The sequence below is a fragment of the Diadema antillarum genome, unplaced genomic scaffold (assembly GCF_040938485.1).
Source record: "Diadema antillarum isolate AM-2024a unplaced genomic scaffold, OU_Dant_1.0 scf00000046, whole genome shotgun sequence".
Classification (NCBI taxonomy): domain Eukaryota; kingdom Metazoa; phylum Echinodermata; class Echinoidea; order Diadematoida; family Diadematidae; genus Diadema; species Diadema antillarum.
Window position 1 is genome coordinate 698,611 of NW_027270935.1, and position 18,863 is coordinate 717,473.

General features: G+C 37.9%; 1 protein-coding gene across 1 annotated transcript; it reads right to left on the bottom strand.

Annotated features, from left to right (window-relative positions):
- Positions 1–2,278: 2,278 nt before the first annotated feature.
- LOC139715097 (bifunctional lysine-specific demethylase and histidyl-hydroxylase NO66-like) lies at positions 2,279–15,181 on the bottom strand. The gene is made up of 13 exons (XM_071626716.1): positions 15,059–15,181; positions 13,939–14,084; positions 13,125–13,224; positions 11,049–11,162; positions 10,318–10,424; positions 9,593–9,735; positions 9,070–9,164; positions 7,955–8,143; positions 7,223–7,364; positions 6,583–6,700; positions 5,931–6,030; positions 4,014–4,115; positions 2,279–2,415 (listed from the first exon to the last, which is right to left on the bottom strand). Exons 1-13 carry the CDS (start codon positions 15,107–15,109, stop codon positions 2,293–2,295), a joined length of 1,530 nt encoding a protein of 509 aa, XP_071482817.1. The 5' UTR covers positions 15,110–15,181; the 3' UTR covers positions 2,279–2,292.
- Between the last annotated feature and the right edge of the window lie 3,682 nt (positions 15,182–18,863).

The window sequence follows — 18,863 nt, forward strand, 5'->3', positions numbered from 1 at the left end:
CATGAACACAACATAAGTAACAAAACTAAAGCCCAAGATAGTTTTGGAGAAATGTGAGTTGAAATAAATGTGATCATGATAAAGAATGATGATGGAAAATGTCAGAGGATGTCTGAATTTACTGTGTGTCTGTGATAGTATCCTGTAATTATGATAATGATAATAATGTGATTACCCCTCATACAAATGTAAAGTTCAAAAAGTTATTTTTTTCCTTTTTTTCACAAATTACAAATACAATGTACATGTATTTCCTAGATCCAGTATCAGTCAGACGCTCACTCTACTCTCTCTTCACAGAAAAAAAAATCTTCATTTTAGACTCACTTTCAAATCATAACACAGTGCACTCCCGTAATAACGAACATGGTTATAACGAAATTCCGGTTACAATGAAGTAAAAATTCAGGCCACAAAATTATCCACTCTCTGTTTTTTAATGTTTATTTGTTCGGTTATGACGAAATTTTGATACAACTAAAGAAAACTGCCGCTCCCGAGGACCTCGTTATAACGGGAGTCTACTGTACATGTACATGTGTAACCCAGCAACAAAGCCTGATCAGGGCACAGATTTACAAGCTTCTGTGTCAGTTAGAGGTGCTTTTCTTCTCTTTGTCTCTTTTTTTTTTTCACTGACACACAAAAATCCCTCCATTTTATACTCACTTCAGAAGCACAAAACACTTGTTTTCCCTTAGTAACAATTACTGTATAATTGCACATCCCAGCAAAGCTATCTCTGTGATACTGCACAAATTAATTGGGGTGCATTTGTCTTGCATTTATGGTACTTCTGCCACCTCCCACACTTCATGCATTTCAAACTTGACATCTTGCAAGGTACACTGATAACAAAGAAATTACTATATCTGCACGCAGTAATTCTTAAATATAAATCTCCATTCTATGGCAAAAAACAAAAAATATCAAGCCCTTTTCTTCCATGCCTACTTCAACCCGCAAAAACAAACAAACAAACAAACAAACACACACACACACACACACACGCAAAATGGTAGAAAAAGTTAGACTGATTTCATAAAATGATTCAGAGCTGAAAGAAAAAAAGAATAATGAGAAAATTGTATCAGATAGAATGACCGCTGTACATGCTTACAACTCTACAAACACATAACATGGGCAAACGAATTGAAAAAAAAAAAAAGAAGAAACTCCTACATTTCATGAATGGACATGGGGCAGGGTTGCAATAAATTCAGCTACAAATGTAATCAATATATTTGCAGTGTTGTGCTTTCCTCAAATGCTTTATCATTCTGCTTAGCCTGTTCCTCTGTCGGATACTGGATTAATAATGCTTGTGTCATGATACCTCTCACATCTACCAACATACAAGAAAGCTGACCACTGCTACGAACAAGTCCCTCATCCTTCCTACTCTTCATCATGCTTCATTTCCTATACTCTAGCTTGTATACACATATGCATTTACTTGAAAGCAAACATGCTTTAATCAAAGTCACTAATTTACACTGTGGCACAGAGTGCATAATCATGTCAAATGTTCATACCGACATTTATGATATATCAACTCAAAATGTCCCAGCTGGTCATGAAAAGACACTGAACCATATTTGACGCTTCACATTGCACGCCATTTATGGTAAATAAAACTAATCAATGTTGACAATACAACTCATTTTCACCCTTCTACAAGTAGCAGACATAAAGCAAGACTATAACATTCCTCCAAGAATATATGCTGTGTATCAATTTTGGCATACGGACAAGTAAAAGAGACATTTAGATACTGCACACAATATTAGACTGGACACAAGTAACTGACACAAGTTGGTACAACATTTTACATGTATTCTCTTCAATACACAATGGTCAGCGAATTTCCACAAGTACTTGGTTTACATCTTGGAAGCACAATTTAATGTTTTAATATCTCATTTGGCACCAAAAGAATACTTCTAGGTACAAAAATATTGTTTATCAAAGACAAAAATGTTCTCATGCAAGACATTTCACAGCACTTGATATCTTCACACAGATGTCTGGCTGACACACTGATCACTTGATACAGCAGAGCACAAGGACTTCTGTTCATTGAATCTTGTAATGTATATTGAGTTCTACTATAATGTGGGGAATTTACAGACACAAACTTGAACACAAGATCTTGAGGCTTGTAGTGGAAAGAATAAGTACAGTGATGTCACATTTGATTATTTTATGTCTTGTACAAGGCATAATACATATTACAAGTCAAGTAGCATTTAAAGCGTCCCAAATCTGGAGACTTCACCCTAAATGCTGGCACTACAGAGACTGGTGAATGGCCACATCCTCGCGACTGCCCAAGCTGGAAGAAGAGGATGGTTTCAGCTTGTATTTGGTCACCACCAAACCTTTCTCGAACAGAAGCTGTGCCAAATCTACCTGCTGCATGAGTTAAAACGGAAAAAGTTCATCTAATGTTATTCACATTTTACACTGTTGCTGCATCAGGATTAAAAGGTTCAAAGGTTTACTCATGTTTTCCTGTGGCAGTACGGGCTACAAAAATTCACATGGAACTTTTAACAGTATTTTTGGTTGCTGCGTGTCCTGCACACCCTCTGTTTACAGAATGCTGATGTGTTCTGCGAAGTTGTTAGTGACTTCATCATCTTGCACATTGTATGCATTGGCAAATAATATGGATTCAGGTACACATATCTACAGGATTGCCAACATTAACACATAAAAAATCAGGGAGATTTCACAAACAAATATGTAGATTCTTGTATGTCACATTGCATCATGATCTCAAGAGGCAGAAGTGATTCCCAATCAGGTAGATTCTGATATTTGATATGAAGAGATATTGATGTTTTTAGGAGGCCACCTGCACACCAAGGAAGTCTTGTAGCTCTGTGTTCTGTAAAAGCTGCTTGCCCATTACCCATTCAAGCCTTTTTAATCACCACATAATGTCAATCAACAAGAAAAGAGACCAATGTACACGATAAAGATTTAAATGCTACCCTATTCCCTGAACTTTCGAAATTGAAATAATTTCAAACATGATAATGAAAGACTAATAACAGCCTTTCTTTCCTCTATGAAGTGTTGAATGGATACTGTAAATCAAGATATTTTCATGGCACGAAATTTTCGAAAATCGCCATTGGCATTCAATGCGTAAAATGTAGATAAGAACTTTGCTTGCATTTTAATTTCACTACTCTTGGTTCTTATGAACTTTCCGAAATTAAAATGAATGTGAACAGTTCTGGCTTTACAGTAGAAAAACATACTATTCTCATGGTCGGACATCCGGGTATTTTGCGTGTCACGGGGTCATGGATAGCGGTGGAGTGAAAACAAACAGTCGCGTGAGCCTGGAGTGGTAACGCTGTACGTGTTTTCTGCCGGGGCGCCCCGCGAGCATAGCGCTAGCGCAAGCTGTACTACTGTAGCTGTGCGGGCGGCAGGATTAGGCCCTAGGCCTACCCTAAATTAGGCTCTACCCTAAGCCTACTACAGTACTAACGTTAGGCCTGTAGACCTACCTGAAGTTTCTATGAGGTACTAAGTAAGCGCAGATATCGGGGTAGGGCTTACTCAAAGAGGTTCTACTGCACATCTGGCCATTTTGTCGGGTCGTTGATCCAGAGTCCTGCCGCGATTTCATACGGGCACAGGTCCAGTCCGACTGCCTTCAACTTGGCAAAATACCGGGACCGATCGATCGACAGGATCCAGATTATTAGAATATTGCTGGCAAGACATGATGCATGTATCTCATGAATGATGGCACAAATGACAAAATGAATAATGAAAAACAGTCCCCATGTCTGTGTAGAATTGCACATAAATTATACGCGTCGCACATGCACAGCATGCAGTATGCGCATTATGCAGGCTTAGCGCTTGCAAGCTGTTTGTTTTCACTCCAGTCAACCGGAAGTGACGTGTAGCCGACTGCAAGAATATAACATCTGGTACATACTGCATGCGCACATAATCAATTGGAATGTTCAAACACTGTAACTTACATCAGTGTCCACATCATCAGTGTCACTAGGCATCAAGGGAAGATTGCTGACTGGGATGTAATCTGGGTAGCTGTGCAGTAGGTGTTCCACTGCAGGTGCAGCCTGTATCATGTTCCAGAAGTATTTTAGTCAACACATGCAATAGCTCAAACTTCATTCATATTCATCCATGTTGTTTCAGTCTGATTAAACCCGTTGAGGACAGGTTGACTTTGCTTTATCACACATTTCCCATTGACATGCATGTGCCCAAGTATATTCAGGACTAGTCTTAAACAGGTGAATGTTTTCTTTCAATTTCAATTCAAAATTATTTCATTTCCATAAACGGTAATACAAAGTAGTATACGTAACGCTTCTATGAGTACATAATATATTGGAACTTTAAATCACACAAGTTTCAACAAAATGTACATGAATACAATACTATAATGATATCAACTTTGGTTTGGATAAATAAACATGTAAGCAATACAATCCTAATTTGTAACTCTACATAGAAGAGAGAAATTCACAAGAAAAGCATAGCTTGTAAAATTTGTGAAGTAATCTGGAAGGTGAGGGCATCTCAAGATCCGTCAAGGACTCCATGTATGAAAATTTTGACATCCTGACGTCAGGCAAAATAATTACAAAATAAAAAAGGACTATAATAGGACAAGGACAAGAACGAAAGCAGGGACGGAACAGGCAGAAAATCAAACTAAAGATAGGCATAACTAAGAAAGGGAGAGAAACAAAAACAAGACAGAGTCTACATTCAATATCTGGAAAGGTCACCAAGGCATGAGTAAGAACTTAAAATTCTATTAAAATTTGACTTAAAACACAAACTCTTAGTAATTTAAAAAAATACTCATCATAAATTTATTTGTTTATTTTTATGAAAATAACCAAAAAACCTTTTTTTTAAATCTATCTATTTGTTTTTGTGAGGATGACAAAAGAAACTTTTTCAGTTTTGATTTAAAGGGTGGAAAAGTCAGAGCATTTTTAAGAGTATATTGTCAAGGCTGTTCCAGAACCTCGGGCCAGTGAAAACGAATGTATTTTGGGCGAGAATTGTACGTAATAATGGTAAATGATATTCACTAGAACTTCGAGTAGGATAACTACATCCATCATAACCACATCACTGCGCCAAAAGATTTGCTGAAATATTTGTGGTAAATTTTTATCATTACATTTAAACATAAATTGACCCAACTGAAATAAGTATAAATCATTCATCTTGTGCGCTTAGAAACGTCAGTATGAAGTGCCATATAAATGCAATTATTATTATTATCATTATTATTATTAAAAGTTTATGATCACATATCTTCACATTTAACTTCTTTGGCAATGGACATGATTTAGGTTTGTCACAGCCTTTTGCATGCAAGGATCTCTTTTAGAGATAGAGTGTCACCTCATCATTTTATTTTTAATGAAAAATAATGACTCAAGCTTTTCCATGAATTAATGAGACAGAGCATTATTTTGTCACAGATAATACCTGAATTAATTTACATCCATGCACACATCATGACCAAATGAAATATGACAGTAACAAATACATTATAAATATCTTTCTACATTATGGTGGTCTTCTAATTGCAAGCAAATACTGCATAACATAGTAAATATTTTTGAGGAGAAGATTTACAGTGACATCCTTCCTGTGTAAAACACTGCTTTTCACAAAGAACTTGCTTGTTGCAACATCAAAGGACTCCAGTTGTAAATATTTCACAACATGCAGGTTCAGGGGTTACTACTGAGGTATAATCACATGAAAAATCAAACATCCCGGAACATGTGACCTACGCATACACAATCTTTGCCATAGACAGGATTTGTGGTTATTGGGGAGGGGGCTGGAAAGTAGACTAAGTATCTTTTAAAAGAAAATATTGTGGAAAAAAAAAAACTTACTTCAGCAGGTATTTCAAAGTACTGTGGTTCTTTTTCTTTAAAAACTCTGGAGTTCTCCACAGAATGATATACCAGCACCTTCTCATCTCTGGGTATCAATCTGTTCAGAAATTGCAAGAATTCAAAGTGGGAAGAGAAAAAACATAAAGATTTCCTTGTCTGGAACAAAGCATGCCTGAAAGGGCCACATGGGGATGCACATGAAATGATAGCTTCACCCGAATGACCAGCATAGACTGGCTGAATACAAACAAGTTAATGCCCCTAAATTTCTATAGAGAAAGATTACCATCGACCAATGAGCAGCTGGCTACCTGTGAGCCATGGAGACTGTTTAGACTAACTATAACAAACAGTTTAGTACTCAACAATTTAGGCAATCTCTTTCACTTACAGAGAAAAGTAGCAATGTGACTATGGATTCTAATTAATCAAAGCCCACCCTACATACAATCTCATGTTTATGGAAAATTGAAAAATAGATGCATTATGTATTCATAGAGACAAGTATTTGTGTTCTTGCATTGGATCAGGAAACTCCATCATTATGTTTTTGTGGATAACAAAAATTAAAGCCAAAATCCAAGGGAAGAGATTCAAGTCCCACCAGAGAAAATGACTGAAAGTGAAAAATGGCAGCTTAACTCCCTACCTTAGGATGTTTCTCCTTAATAGTCGGATAGGTGTGTCCTCTTGGAGCTGCGCAAAACCAGAGATGGAGCCATTCTTACAAGATGTGTCAGTACCGTATATGCTGCAGGATTCCTCAGCTGAAGGTTATAATGCAAAGATATAGGAAAATGATTCATTCCTCTCATCATTAATCTATACTCAGCCCAAATACCATGTAAGCAAGAGAATTTCCCTGTTGAAAAGATTATGAGAGAAAAAAAAGAAGAAATTCTTACCATGGATACAAAACACTTTATGGGTACTTATATGAGGTGGCCCATGTTGCCAGATATCACTATCTTCGCGTAGGGCTCCGCATTGGCCACACATGTTGTTGTAATAAGTTTTGTCAGGAATTCACCGCCATGATTAAAATTCTGACTTATTATGATCACTCCATATTTGTACCTGTGCAAAGGTACTCTTCTTGTACTGTATGACTTAACTAATGCACATTGGGGTGCTAGTTTCTGCTTTGTTGATAACATAATGAATGTTATTTTCATCTAAATATCTATGATTGAGAGCAGTCCAAAATAACATTCAAATATATACACACAGATGTGTTTCCAAAAAAATGTTTTTTCCATAACACATTATAGCTAAGCTGCATAATTTACCATTTTCAAGCACTGGAGGCAGACTGGTGTGCATGAACTCTGTAGACATTTGATCCACAGCAGCATCTATGGGAGCATGCTTCAACAATCTTGAGAACAGGTCACCAATCTTCTTCTTGAATGAGGTCCTTCTGGAATCATCCTACATAAATGTAGTCAGGAAGATCAGTTAAAGCCATGCCATGATGCTGTAAGTTTGCATTGATAAGTTTAACTTTGAATGTAAAGAATGACACTGAATGAAATGCATACACATGCTTATTCGGATATAGTGCCACAATACCTATCATATTCACTTTAATGTTTATGCAGAAGCACAAGAACTGTTACTGATTCATTGCAAACTACTACACTACTTCCATTGATTCATTACATTAAAATAGAGGAATATGCACAAAACCAATGGACTCATCTGTGCATAAAATACAATAAACATGACACAACAGGCATTGAAATAATTATAGTGACTTAGAATCTACATAAACACAGCACTCTGACAAATACAAGTACACAGGAACATAGTGAACAGAGTGATAAGTAGGCCTCAAGCTCTATCCATTTACTGAAATTCCTAAAATCACTTGAAGATGAAGTAACTCCAGTGATGCTAAGTGCAGCACTTGAATGACAAATAAAATTCAATATCACTTGCCCTAGCTTCTCTTTGCAGATCTCTTTTGCCCTCCCTTTCTATTTATTTATTTTTTTGTGACTTATACTTTCATATCTCACCAGGTCAGCATGTGCCACCCCCATGTAGTTCAGGTACTCTGTGGGGAGTGATTTCCTGAACTCCACATCCTCCTCCCTGGCAGTATCCAGGGCCTGCCCCAGAAGCATCTCCATGAGGTCACCCCAGGAATGTTTCTGGCAGGCAGAGACTGTGATGTGAAGTGAGTGGGTCTCTGACGGAGTGTTGGCCTGGGGAGGAGACGGGAATTGAAGGATGGGTTACAGCAAATGTAGTATATTGAATTTCATCACAGTTCAGTGACTGTGCTTTGCACTGTGATGTGGACACGTCGCACCATCCCCTGTTGCCATGCTACCTTGCATGGAATTATGGTGTGCCTGAGTACATTGTATAATGTTGTCAGTGAGATAGAAACAATTATAAAAAAAGATAAACTTAGAGGATAAACTTAGTTTACTTGGATACTTAGTTTACTTAGATAAACAAAGAAGATAAACTTAGTTTGAATAGATGAAGAGAATCAGACCAGCAAGAAAACAACATGGCAGCAACTTGAGTATGCATATACATCTGGGTCTAGAGTTAATTTAGAATTCAGAAGCTCCATCAGAGGCCGAGCATTTATCAAAACTATTACGAGTCACCAGTGAGGTGCTTCTTCAGAGTATGTGCAGTGATCCCTAAATATGTAATTCTTTTCATGAGCCTCCATATGCAGTCACCATTCACTATGTCATTCACCTGGTGTGAATAACTATGCACTGAAAAGCACCCCCTCATGATTTGGTTATAAACATAATCACATAAACCATCTTGTTCTATGTGCACGTCTTTGGGTTCATTGGTTTTACAATGCCAAAGGCCTCATTCTAAATCATAACATCAGAATTGGAATGCCACACAACAAAATATATCCACTATGCATTTATCATAAAAGAAAGAAACCTATAACAATGACAACCTAACATACACCTCTATTGAAACAGACTCACAAAGACACAAGAAAACAATAATCTAATGTAAGCACACAACTGTATTAGAAGTGCTAGCAGCATAAGTATATATGACTGCTATGAAAGGTGTGATGTTCCCAAAAAAGAGATAACAATGGAAATGATCTGTATCAGGTAAAACGCACAAGGAAGGCACATACTTGGTGGATCACGCCACGTGGGAAGTAAAGAAGATCCCCGGCCTCTAGGGTGGTATCCAAGATGGGAGTACCAATGTCAGCATCAGTGAAGTTGGCTGTGTGGGATCAATCAGAACCACATTATTTTGTTTTGATAGTTTTTCATATTTCAATTTTTCCATGTCTTTTTTCAAGGTGTGCATCACAAATTGTATTTGAAATTAAAATCTCATGTGAGAGTGGAAAATAGAGACTTTCGTTACTATCTTACTGTTTGACGAAAAACCCCTAGTTCATGGGGCTTATTTCATATCATTTTAAGCCCGTATAACATTACGCAGTACGGTAGTCAAGCTTGATTGATTGAATTTCTTGCACAAGAAGTCAATGTCACCCCATTGCTCAGATTGCTTATATATGGCAATAAATCACTTTAAACTCAAACTAATTTTGACCAATTACGGCCAGTCTACCAGTTTCACCCCCATTTTGCAAAAACAGGCAAACAAACAAGAGCATACACCACACTTCCACTGCAGCTTACCACTAGAAAACCTTGGCAGAACCTCAGCAGAGGACCTCTGGTTGTACAGCTTCCAATGTTTCTTTCCCTCAAGCTGGAGGACAAAGGCCTCAATGTCATCGTAGTGAGGGGCAAAGCCCTGGGACCCAGGAGGAGTCATGTAGCTGCAAGAAGGGTTGAGAAATATTGGTGAGGAAAAGAAGGGCAAGGAAGATTTAAGAAATTGAATTCTTTCCTCGATAGTGCTACATAGTGCCAATGGATGACGGTATCTAATTCATCTGTTTTATGTCTTTATTCATTCCTATACCAATACAGGGCATTTAGCCAGCCCATGATAAGTAGCATGTGTGCCTAGCAATCAAGTAGTCTTGGGTTTGAGACCAAGTGAGACCAGGCAAGCATTGCTCCTCAGATAAAACCCGAAATGAAGGTCCAATGTCCTGAGAAAGATCCCAGTCAAAGCAGGGTGGAAATCCACATATCCAGGGGTACATGGTCCATCCTACATAAACAACAGAAACAGGCTAATGATACCACCCTTTTGTGGCTAACCCTACATGGCCAGTAATCATGGAATATGTACACAAGGAGGAGGTGATGACTGTGACAAATGTTACGCACAATTTCTTTGAGTGCTGAAGAAGCCAGCTGTTCTATTAGCAATGAAATGCACGGAAATAAAATAGTTGACATCACCAGAAATGTTTTGTGATCGACAATGCCTGGCCCTGCCTCCTACTTACATGTTGGCACCTACAAAGCATCCAAAGAACTCCTGTAAAGCTGCTAGCAGCTGCCAAACTCTGGTGCTGTAAGACTGAGGATTGAGGAGCCGCACTGAGCAGCCATTCTGTAGACAATGTATGACCATGAAATATTGTACAATTTGTTATTTGTCAACAGTCAATGGACATATACATGGGGGATTTAGGGGTCCAACTGTGCAGCCATTATCAGCCATTATATGCCATATGCACATGGTGGGGGAAGTGTAGTTGACTAGATTATACAATTTAAAATGTTTTCCTAAATAAAATTCATTTACATTACAATCTACAATTTACAACCTGTACTCAAATCAAGGTGACTATACACTGGGAGAAGCATACACGTATGTACTATCATGACAAATTTCATTATTGAGGTGATTACATGTCTTTGGCAAAACAAGTAAAATATCAACCTCCAGCTTCACTATCAGCTCTAATATAAATCTCCTTTACTTCTTATATTTTCAACAAAACGGATCACGATATTCGTTGGTTTATGTTTACCAAATACTTTTGTATAATGGAATTTATTTATGAAAATCTCTCCTAGTTCTGTACCGAGAGCATACAATACTATACAACAGGCAACATCATTTAATTTTGGAAGGATTACATATTCATATAGACTCCTCACAATTCACAACAAGCTAAACTATACCAAGTGGTAGATTACGTTTCAGTGACACTGTTGGGGTCATATGCACCTTGTAGTAATCCCAGACAACCTGTGGATGAGCTCTACCAACAGGATTGTGTGTTTCACGCTTCCCATCGGCATACGTCGTGACATCAAGGTTCCTCGTGAATTGGAGATCATTCTGAGGAAGTGAAACCAAACACTCATCAAAATAGTTTCAGAGAGACTTTTAGTAGAGGTGGGCTATAGAGTGTCAATTTTAGGTCACATTTTCAAACATGCTCATCACACTTTAGTTTGATGACTTTGTGCCTACTGACACCATTTTTGAAAAAAAGAACGAAAAAAATGTGAAATCTTCCACGATACTAACCTTTTGCCCTTATTTCAGGTTAAATTTTCCTTCTCCTTTACCCCTACCCCAACCACCATTTTTTGCGCTTTTTTTGGTATTTTTTTTAAAGTCATGTTAATTACCATACTCTTAATAACAAGTTCTAGCTATCAAATAACTTACATTATGTATGTGTCATGCACATACCGGTATGTGGCTGGTGCATTCAGGATGCATGGTACATTGTAACTGTGAAGCCAGTGCTTACACTGTATCTGCTTTGTAGTGCTGATTAACATTTTGACAGTAGACCGGTAGTCAGAGTATACAGTTCTACTGTAGGTGCACAAATTTAATTGTAAAATGACTTGAATAAGCCTTCTATGATATGCCAACTGTCCAGCACAGAGGTAATGTTTCGACTGGATGATGCATCCCATAAGCCAATGACATTACATGGAAGAATCTGCATCAGCAGTGCTGTCTATACATAAGCTTGCTTTGGCCATCACCAGTGCTGATGCTGATTTGTCCCTTTAATTCTCTCCATGTGCTTGATTTCATATGCCTCATGCTTTTAGTCTTAACACATACGAAGGTACCAGTTTCGTGCAGATGAAGTGCCAAAACACAATGGTATCTTCTGTGATGATAGTTTGTAATTATACATCACAAATCGTTTTCTCTTATTGGCGATGACCTTGAAAATGCAGAGGGGGGCTCTGAAAATCACAAAGACTATATACAATGTACAGTAGGGCTTGGGGCCAAAGGCTGGGCCCAAGGCCGGACCCAAGGCCTAAGCCCGAGGCCCAAGGCCGGGGGCCCGCGGGGCTGGGGGCCCCAAGGCTGGGGGCCCGAGGCCGGGCCCAAGGTCAGGGGCCCATGGCCAGGTAACCATGGCCAGGGGCCCAAGGCCAGGGGCCCGAGGTCAGGACTTGCTGTGATAATGATGTGACAGAGCTGTGCATACACATGTAAATACACTGTACACTAACTATACATAGCCCAGTCGCTGTATTAATAGCGACAGGGCTGTACCTGAGCAGCCCACAACACAGAGCAAACACAAAGTGAATTTTACGATCGCATTGAGTTTTGATACTTGACATCATTGTTTGTCACCTCAAACTCGCCCCAAAGACAATCTTCATTAATGAGACTTCATAGATACGTATAATATTTAGACAAGGATGCAACACAAATTTTGTTAAAGATGACATATACACATGATTTTTTTTTTTCCTTTCTATCTCTCTCTCTTTTATACTTTGGCTAGAAAGAAGAAATTTTCATGTCTTTGATTTTACTGTTGACACTTTCCTAATGATAGTATTATTTCACATAGAGAAATCAAGGTACCAGGGAACCAAAATAGAATTGTAATAGTATGTTTTAGTTTTGCCCTGGTGTCACTGAGCATAAGATACACACAAAATTGCACATTGTAAATACTCCACAATTAGGATACCTGTACTACTTGTGTGATTGAGGTTTATTAAAAAAGATGATAATACACAAATTACATTTTGCAGAAATATATATCATCATATAGCATCTTCATCCCACACACCCATTACTATGTCGATGTTGTACTGACATCCTCATATTTTAAAAGCATGAATTGTTTCAACACATCCTTGAATTCAATTTACTATTAGTTTGTCACAGCAACATGGGAATACACATCCATTATGTTTATATTTCACAAACAAGAAATTTACATGACCTCCCTAAAAGTACCATTTCATCACTAAATTGCTCATGCTGTTAGAACATCACTACATGACCACAGAACCTGAAACTCACGTCTCTCAAGATATTGTGTAGCTCCTCCGAAGTAAATATCTCCCGGAAGTAACCAGGATTGTGCCGCTTGAGAAAAAGAGGCTTTCTTTCAAAGAGATTCCTGTATGAGACAAGAAGTCTGATGTTTTTCAACCATCCAGGCCATTTAGAAAACTGTTTGGTTTGGGGAGCGACAAATACTGAGCGCTAAAAATATGGCAAGAGTTTACCCTGTTTCAGATGCAAATACCTTCAAGCACAATTAATACAACAGTGAACACATACACATATGCCAAAATTTTAAGTTCAAAATTACTGTACCCAAATAGCAGTTCTCATGGAAAAACACAATACTAGGGTAACTTGTACAATCAACTACAGTGGTTGACATTTTCACATATTTCACCCTCATATCATCACAACAAAAAAAATCCTTCATGAAAGAAAGAATGAAACTACTTTGTTATTCGAAAACCATAACAACTTACTTGCAGGATAGCTTTCCACTAAAGACAGAAAGAGAAACTGCTTGTGTACAAAAATTATATGTCTTTTCGTTTTTGAACGAACAGATGCATTTGCTCATCAAATTGCTTCTAGTATGCTTGATAGATTTTCATTTTGGTCAACTGGCCTTTTGGTATCACTGAACCTATCTCAAGATATGGCATCATCCACACATAAAATATATGATGATACAATATAGCAATGCACTAATGTTGCATGTGAAATGCACCACATTCAAAAGAAAGAGCATCAAACACACAAAAGGTGTCGTATGACAAGTACCACAGAAACACTGACAGAGATCCCGAGAGATATGAAGCACACTCACTTGAAGAAATCATCCACCTTTACTGGGGAGATGAGCCAGGCAAAGACATCCCTTCCATGCTGTAGGCTGTCTCTTGTTAGCGACTTATCAGCCACCTGGGATGTGCTCGGAGCAGATTCCTTAGATGCCTCCTCTTCCTCATGAAACTGCAAACATATCAATTCTTTCACAAACACAGCCTAACTCATATGATGTAACAAATAGCCTCTGATTAATTCATCTCTAACTGGCGGCACTTTCTATTTCACACATCCCCAACACTGTTCCCTTACAAAGATTTGAAAGGGATGTACAACTTGATCCTCTTTATTAGGGGATGTATCTAGTTTGAAGTTTTACAAGCATCAACTCTTCAAATATGATAAGGGACTCCTTTGCAACAGCAATCAATATAGTTTGTTTACATCAAAATATTGTCTCACCATCTTTCCATTACGTCATCTGCTAAATTCCAAATGTTCATTGTCCAAGGAATGCGAGTCTTTGCCTTGCTTTTGTAAGGGCAAGTAAAATTTTATGTAGGTGCAGATTCCCCCACCCCATCCCTCTTTAATATTGATTCTTACAAAAGGAGACAAGTGTTTGCTATCAAACTGAACATTAAAGACAAAAGTATGTAAGTTTTCAACCAATGACAATCAGGCACTGTCAAAGTAGAAATATATGTGAGAGTGTGTTAAGTTTTTTGTGTTTTTATTCGCTCTGTAGGATGAATTTCATGTTTCTAGTTCCGCAGAATCAAAACTTTAAATAGTGTTACATATAGCAAGCAAAAATACCTGCATGCTCTAATTTTGCTAGTTTCTGGTCCTACAAAATAAACGAAAATAGTAAAGATTTCCATTTTTAAAGTATTCTTGACTTTATTTCTCATTTTTATTTGATGGTTAACCTAGGCAAAAAAAAAAAATGTAAATAATTTTTACTGATTGCAACTTACTGGACAATTAGATGTATAACTCTTTGGTATATCTGTCATCTTGGTAGCCTTGGAGACACAGTGTAATTATCATTAGTTCCTTTGTAATTTAGTTGTTTTGTTTCATTCTGAATAACAATGTAATTATATTTTTGTTTTGAATTGAGAAGCAGAATAAAAGTAAAAATACATTTCACTCACCTTTAACCGTTTAGCACTGGGTTCTGTTTGCTGATGCTGCCTTGTTGACATTTTTCTCCTTGACTTATCAGGTGTAGTAACATAGGGTGATTTACGCTTCTTCTGGAGAGAGTCTTTCCCCCTTACTTCTGTTGGGTGATTGTTGGCAAATTATGTGTAATATGCAACCTGGTCATATCATTTTCTCAAAATAAAGTCTAATAATTTTGAGATAAATTGAAACTTTTGATTATGCACAGTTCAGTCACTAAAATTATCCATGTCAGCCACAATCTTGCCCATGGTTTGCCCACAAAACAAAACAACTTAGCAACAAATTAAAGGGACTGTACAGCACTGGTTGAGGTGGGGATTCATGTTTAGAACATTCCTAAGTGAGATAATAAGAAACCTCTTATGAAATATAAAAGATCATGTAATTTTAAGTAGGATTCAACATTTATTTGATGAAAATTGGTTTTCAAATGGCTGAGATATAAAAAAAAGTGATAATAATAAAGGGCGACAGGCCACGCTTTTTATTAGGATCTCTTTCTTTCACCTTGTTTTTGGATATCTCAGTCATTCCAAAACCGATTTTCATCAAATAAACTTTTTATACCCCTTAGAATTGCATGCTCTTTGATATCTCATAGAGTGGTTTCTGAATATCTTGCAAAACGTTAAGAGCTAAATCCTCACCTTGACCAGAACTGTACACACCCTTTAACTGCTAGGTAACGTAAACTAAAGTCACACTAGTCAGATTTTTACTTTTAGGTCAGAATTTCTATGACCCACATATTGAGAGTATGTGCTTCTTATCATTATACATATCAGGGTGGTGCCCTGTGCACATCAAGTACATTTAACTCTACCATTAATAAAGCTTTTCTCCATTCTTTTTTCTCATTTGAAGACAAGAATGAACAAAATACAAAAGAACTACATGGTGAACAGTCAGGGTAATGTTTTGAGCAAGAGTGGTAATTTTGTTGGTTGTTGTTTTTGTAATTTTTACACCCTCACCATCAGCAAGTCCTTGATGCGAAGATCTCATGCTTGAAATGCCACTGCTTGTCGCCTCATCTCCATCCACATCCATCGACTGGAGTCTTTCTCTGCTCTTAACACTTTCTGGTGACTGCTTGACATTCTTGCGCACTTTCTTTGCCCTAGCAGAATTCCTAAGCTTTCTGAGCTGGCCCTGGCCCTGTCGCAGAATGCCAGCAATGGAGTGGATGCATGGGGTTTTCGGACACTGCCCTCTGAAGCTGTTCCCCTTGAGCTGCTGGCCTTTCTTGGGGTGGCATCTCGCTTTGCCTACATAAGAGTATCACACAACTTTTCATTCACTCAGATTGACAAGAACATACATGTACATAGCATGCAGGACTAATAAAAAACATGCACTCTCGTCTAATACAAACAGCCATTGCTTAATTTGAAAAGTAGGCCTAGATGATCACCCATATATGGTTTCTTTGATTAATGAAGTCACAAAAATATTTCAGCTACAGAAGAGACAAGCAGTACGTCATTTTTTTTTTCAAAGACTACTTTTTGTCAGTGAAAACCTCATATCCATGGACACAAATGATGGGCCCATTTTTAAGGGCCCAAAAGTCAAATTCACCTGCATGTATTCATCCTCAAATTTTATTTGCCATAATATTAATTATATGTTTTGTTCTCAGATCTTGTGAATGGGTATAGGTCCTACCTGCTAACATACAATTATGCCTCCGATCCCTTTATTGCCCACCACTTGCAATGTGCGTACATCCGTACATCTGTGCGAGTGTGTATACTTATGACTATTAAACTTGTATTTAAAATGGGGACAGCGTAGTGGTCAGACAGAAGGCAAAATTGGTGGGGGACATACATAAGGAAGTCTCAATGAAAAAACCTAATACTGTTAGAACATCCATTCATGCTACTCATCACCATTTTTGGGCCCACAAAACTGGAATTCAAATTGTTCATGTTATTGTTGTGTTGCCATGCAAAATATCCTGTTCCTCTTACTGTACTATAAGGGCATTGCAATTGCCATTAAATTATGTGACAAGTAAACTTATCTAATCTGTAAGTGTAATGGAATACCACCAAGTACAGTACACACTTGTATTCAACTGCCTCCCAGCCCACTGCAGTGTCACTGGAGCAAAGGAATGGGAAACCCCAACGATGGTGATTAGTGGTTTGTTCATTTCGCGAATTCTATGATTCGTCAGGCAGTGCATGTATGCACTGTGCTATTAACTGCGACCAGCCCGAACGCGAAGCAAACTGCGTGGTGAAGGAGCGCCCGGCCGCCCGGCGCCCCGGGCGGAGTTGGTTAGCATTGTGCATGGATGGTGATGGTGCAGCTCGGAGCTTGGTCCACGACCGAGGCACAACAAAAATAAATATTTTAACTTTCGTACGATTATTTAACACTTGCCTTAAATACAGCGAAGGCAGAAACCCGTTTCCCTCTGCTTTCCATTCTAATACAAATTCACAGAGCAAATCAGCTGCGATCGAAATTACTGTCGCTGATGATGTGTTGCCGTCAGACTATCTTCCGCACGTTAATTCCGCGATAGTTGTACGTGTAGAGCGTAAATAGTGCATTGAGGTACCACAGAACTCTCTGTGTTAGTACTGTACCTGTATGTACATGTACTAGTACCCCAAAAGTAAAACACACGCGCACGTGGTTCAGAGTTCTGTGGATTCAACTACCTAGTCTAGATTCAAGGCTGTTTTTTTTTTCTTTTTTTTTTTCAGAGATCATAGTATTCATACACTACAGTGCGAACCGACCGACAGCTTTAGACATCATGCACAATTTAGGTTGATTATGGGTATTTGTATCATTTTCTGCTTGGACAACTACCAATGGGACAACCACCACTAGGACAATTATCCCGGGACGTATCAGCAGATTCCAAGTCTTTGATTTGGTTTTGTACATTTGTGTTCATCTTGTGTCTGTCAAACTAGTCCAGGTGAATGTAACCATTTTCTTTCTTTCTTTTTTTGTATGAGCAAGTTGCTAAATGAAGTCTTTCACATACATCTCATGACTTCAGTGATTGTAGTTTTGATTTAGGACTCGTCCACTTCAAAATCTCTGAACCATTTAGAGATACCCACACACCTCCCTGAATTCCTCCCCCCCCCCTCAAAAAAAAATAGTATACATACAACTGTACATATGATCTATATCTATGGACACACACAACTTTTCTTCTTTTTTTGAAGACTCAACACACCAAGACAAAAGTGACATATACAAAAACACAGAAAGACAGCGTTGCCCTAAAATGCAAGACAACATAAGCATAATTGAAAAAAAAGGGGGAAAATTACATCCCATGCCTCTTCCAGACACACACACAAACATTCTCGTAAGTCTTCCACTGGAGACATGATAGTTTGTTCAAAGAAATGGCATCTGCACATACTACATTGTTTCTGAAAATCTAAATTTTCTTTACTTCAATAAATTGATTAATTGAAATAGAAAAACCATCCAAAATAATATTTAAATTAGTAAGTAAGTGAATTAGGCTTCATTTACTAGCAGTATATTGGTGCATATACAACAATGAAGGATATGTTTACAAATTTTTGAATTTTCCCATCTGAATAGTGTGTAGTACTGTATGTATTGTCTTGCATGCAGATCCCACATAACATTATGCAGAATGGGCAGATGAATTATTTCAGTATATGTATACCCCTTAGGTTCCCTTTGGGTCTTAAGAGGGCAAGTTCTCACTGCACTCCAAATAAATGGGCATGCGCCCAGTGTGAAAAGTATCCATGGTTG

Excerpts from the sequence above, each read along its gene's own strand:
- LOC139715097 (XM_071626716.1), bottom strand. The coding sequence starts at position 15,109 with ATGTCAACAAGGCAGCATCAGCAAACAGAACCCAGTGCTAAACGGTTA. Across the intron at positions 7,365-7,954 it reads GGGTGGCACATGCTGACCTG|GATGATTCCAGAAGGACCTC; the intron begins GTGAGATATGAA and ends ACATTTATGTAG. Across the intron at positions 4,116-5,930 it reads ACTTTGAAATACCTGCTGAA|GCTGCACCTGCAGTGGAACA; the intron begins GTAAGTTTTTTT and ends AACATGATACAG.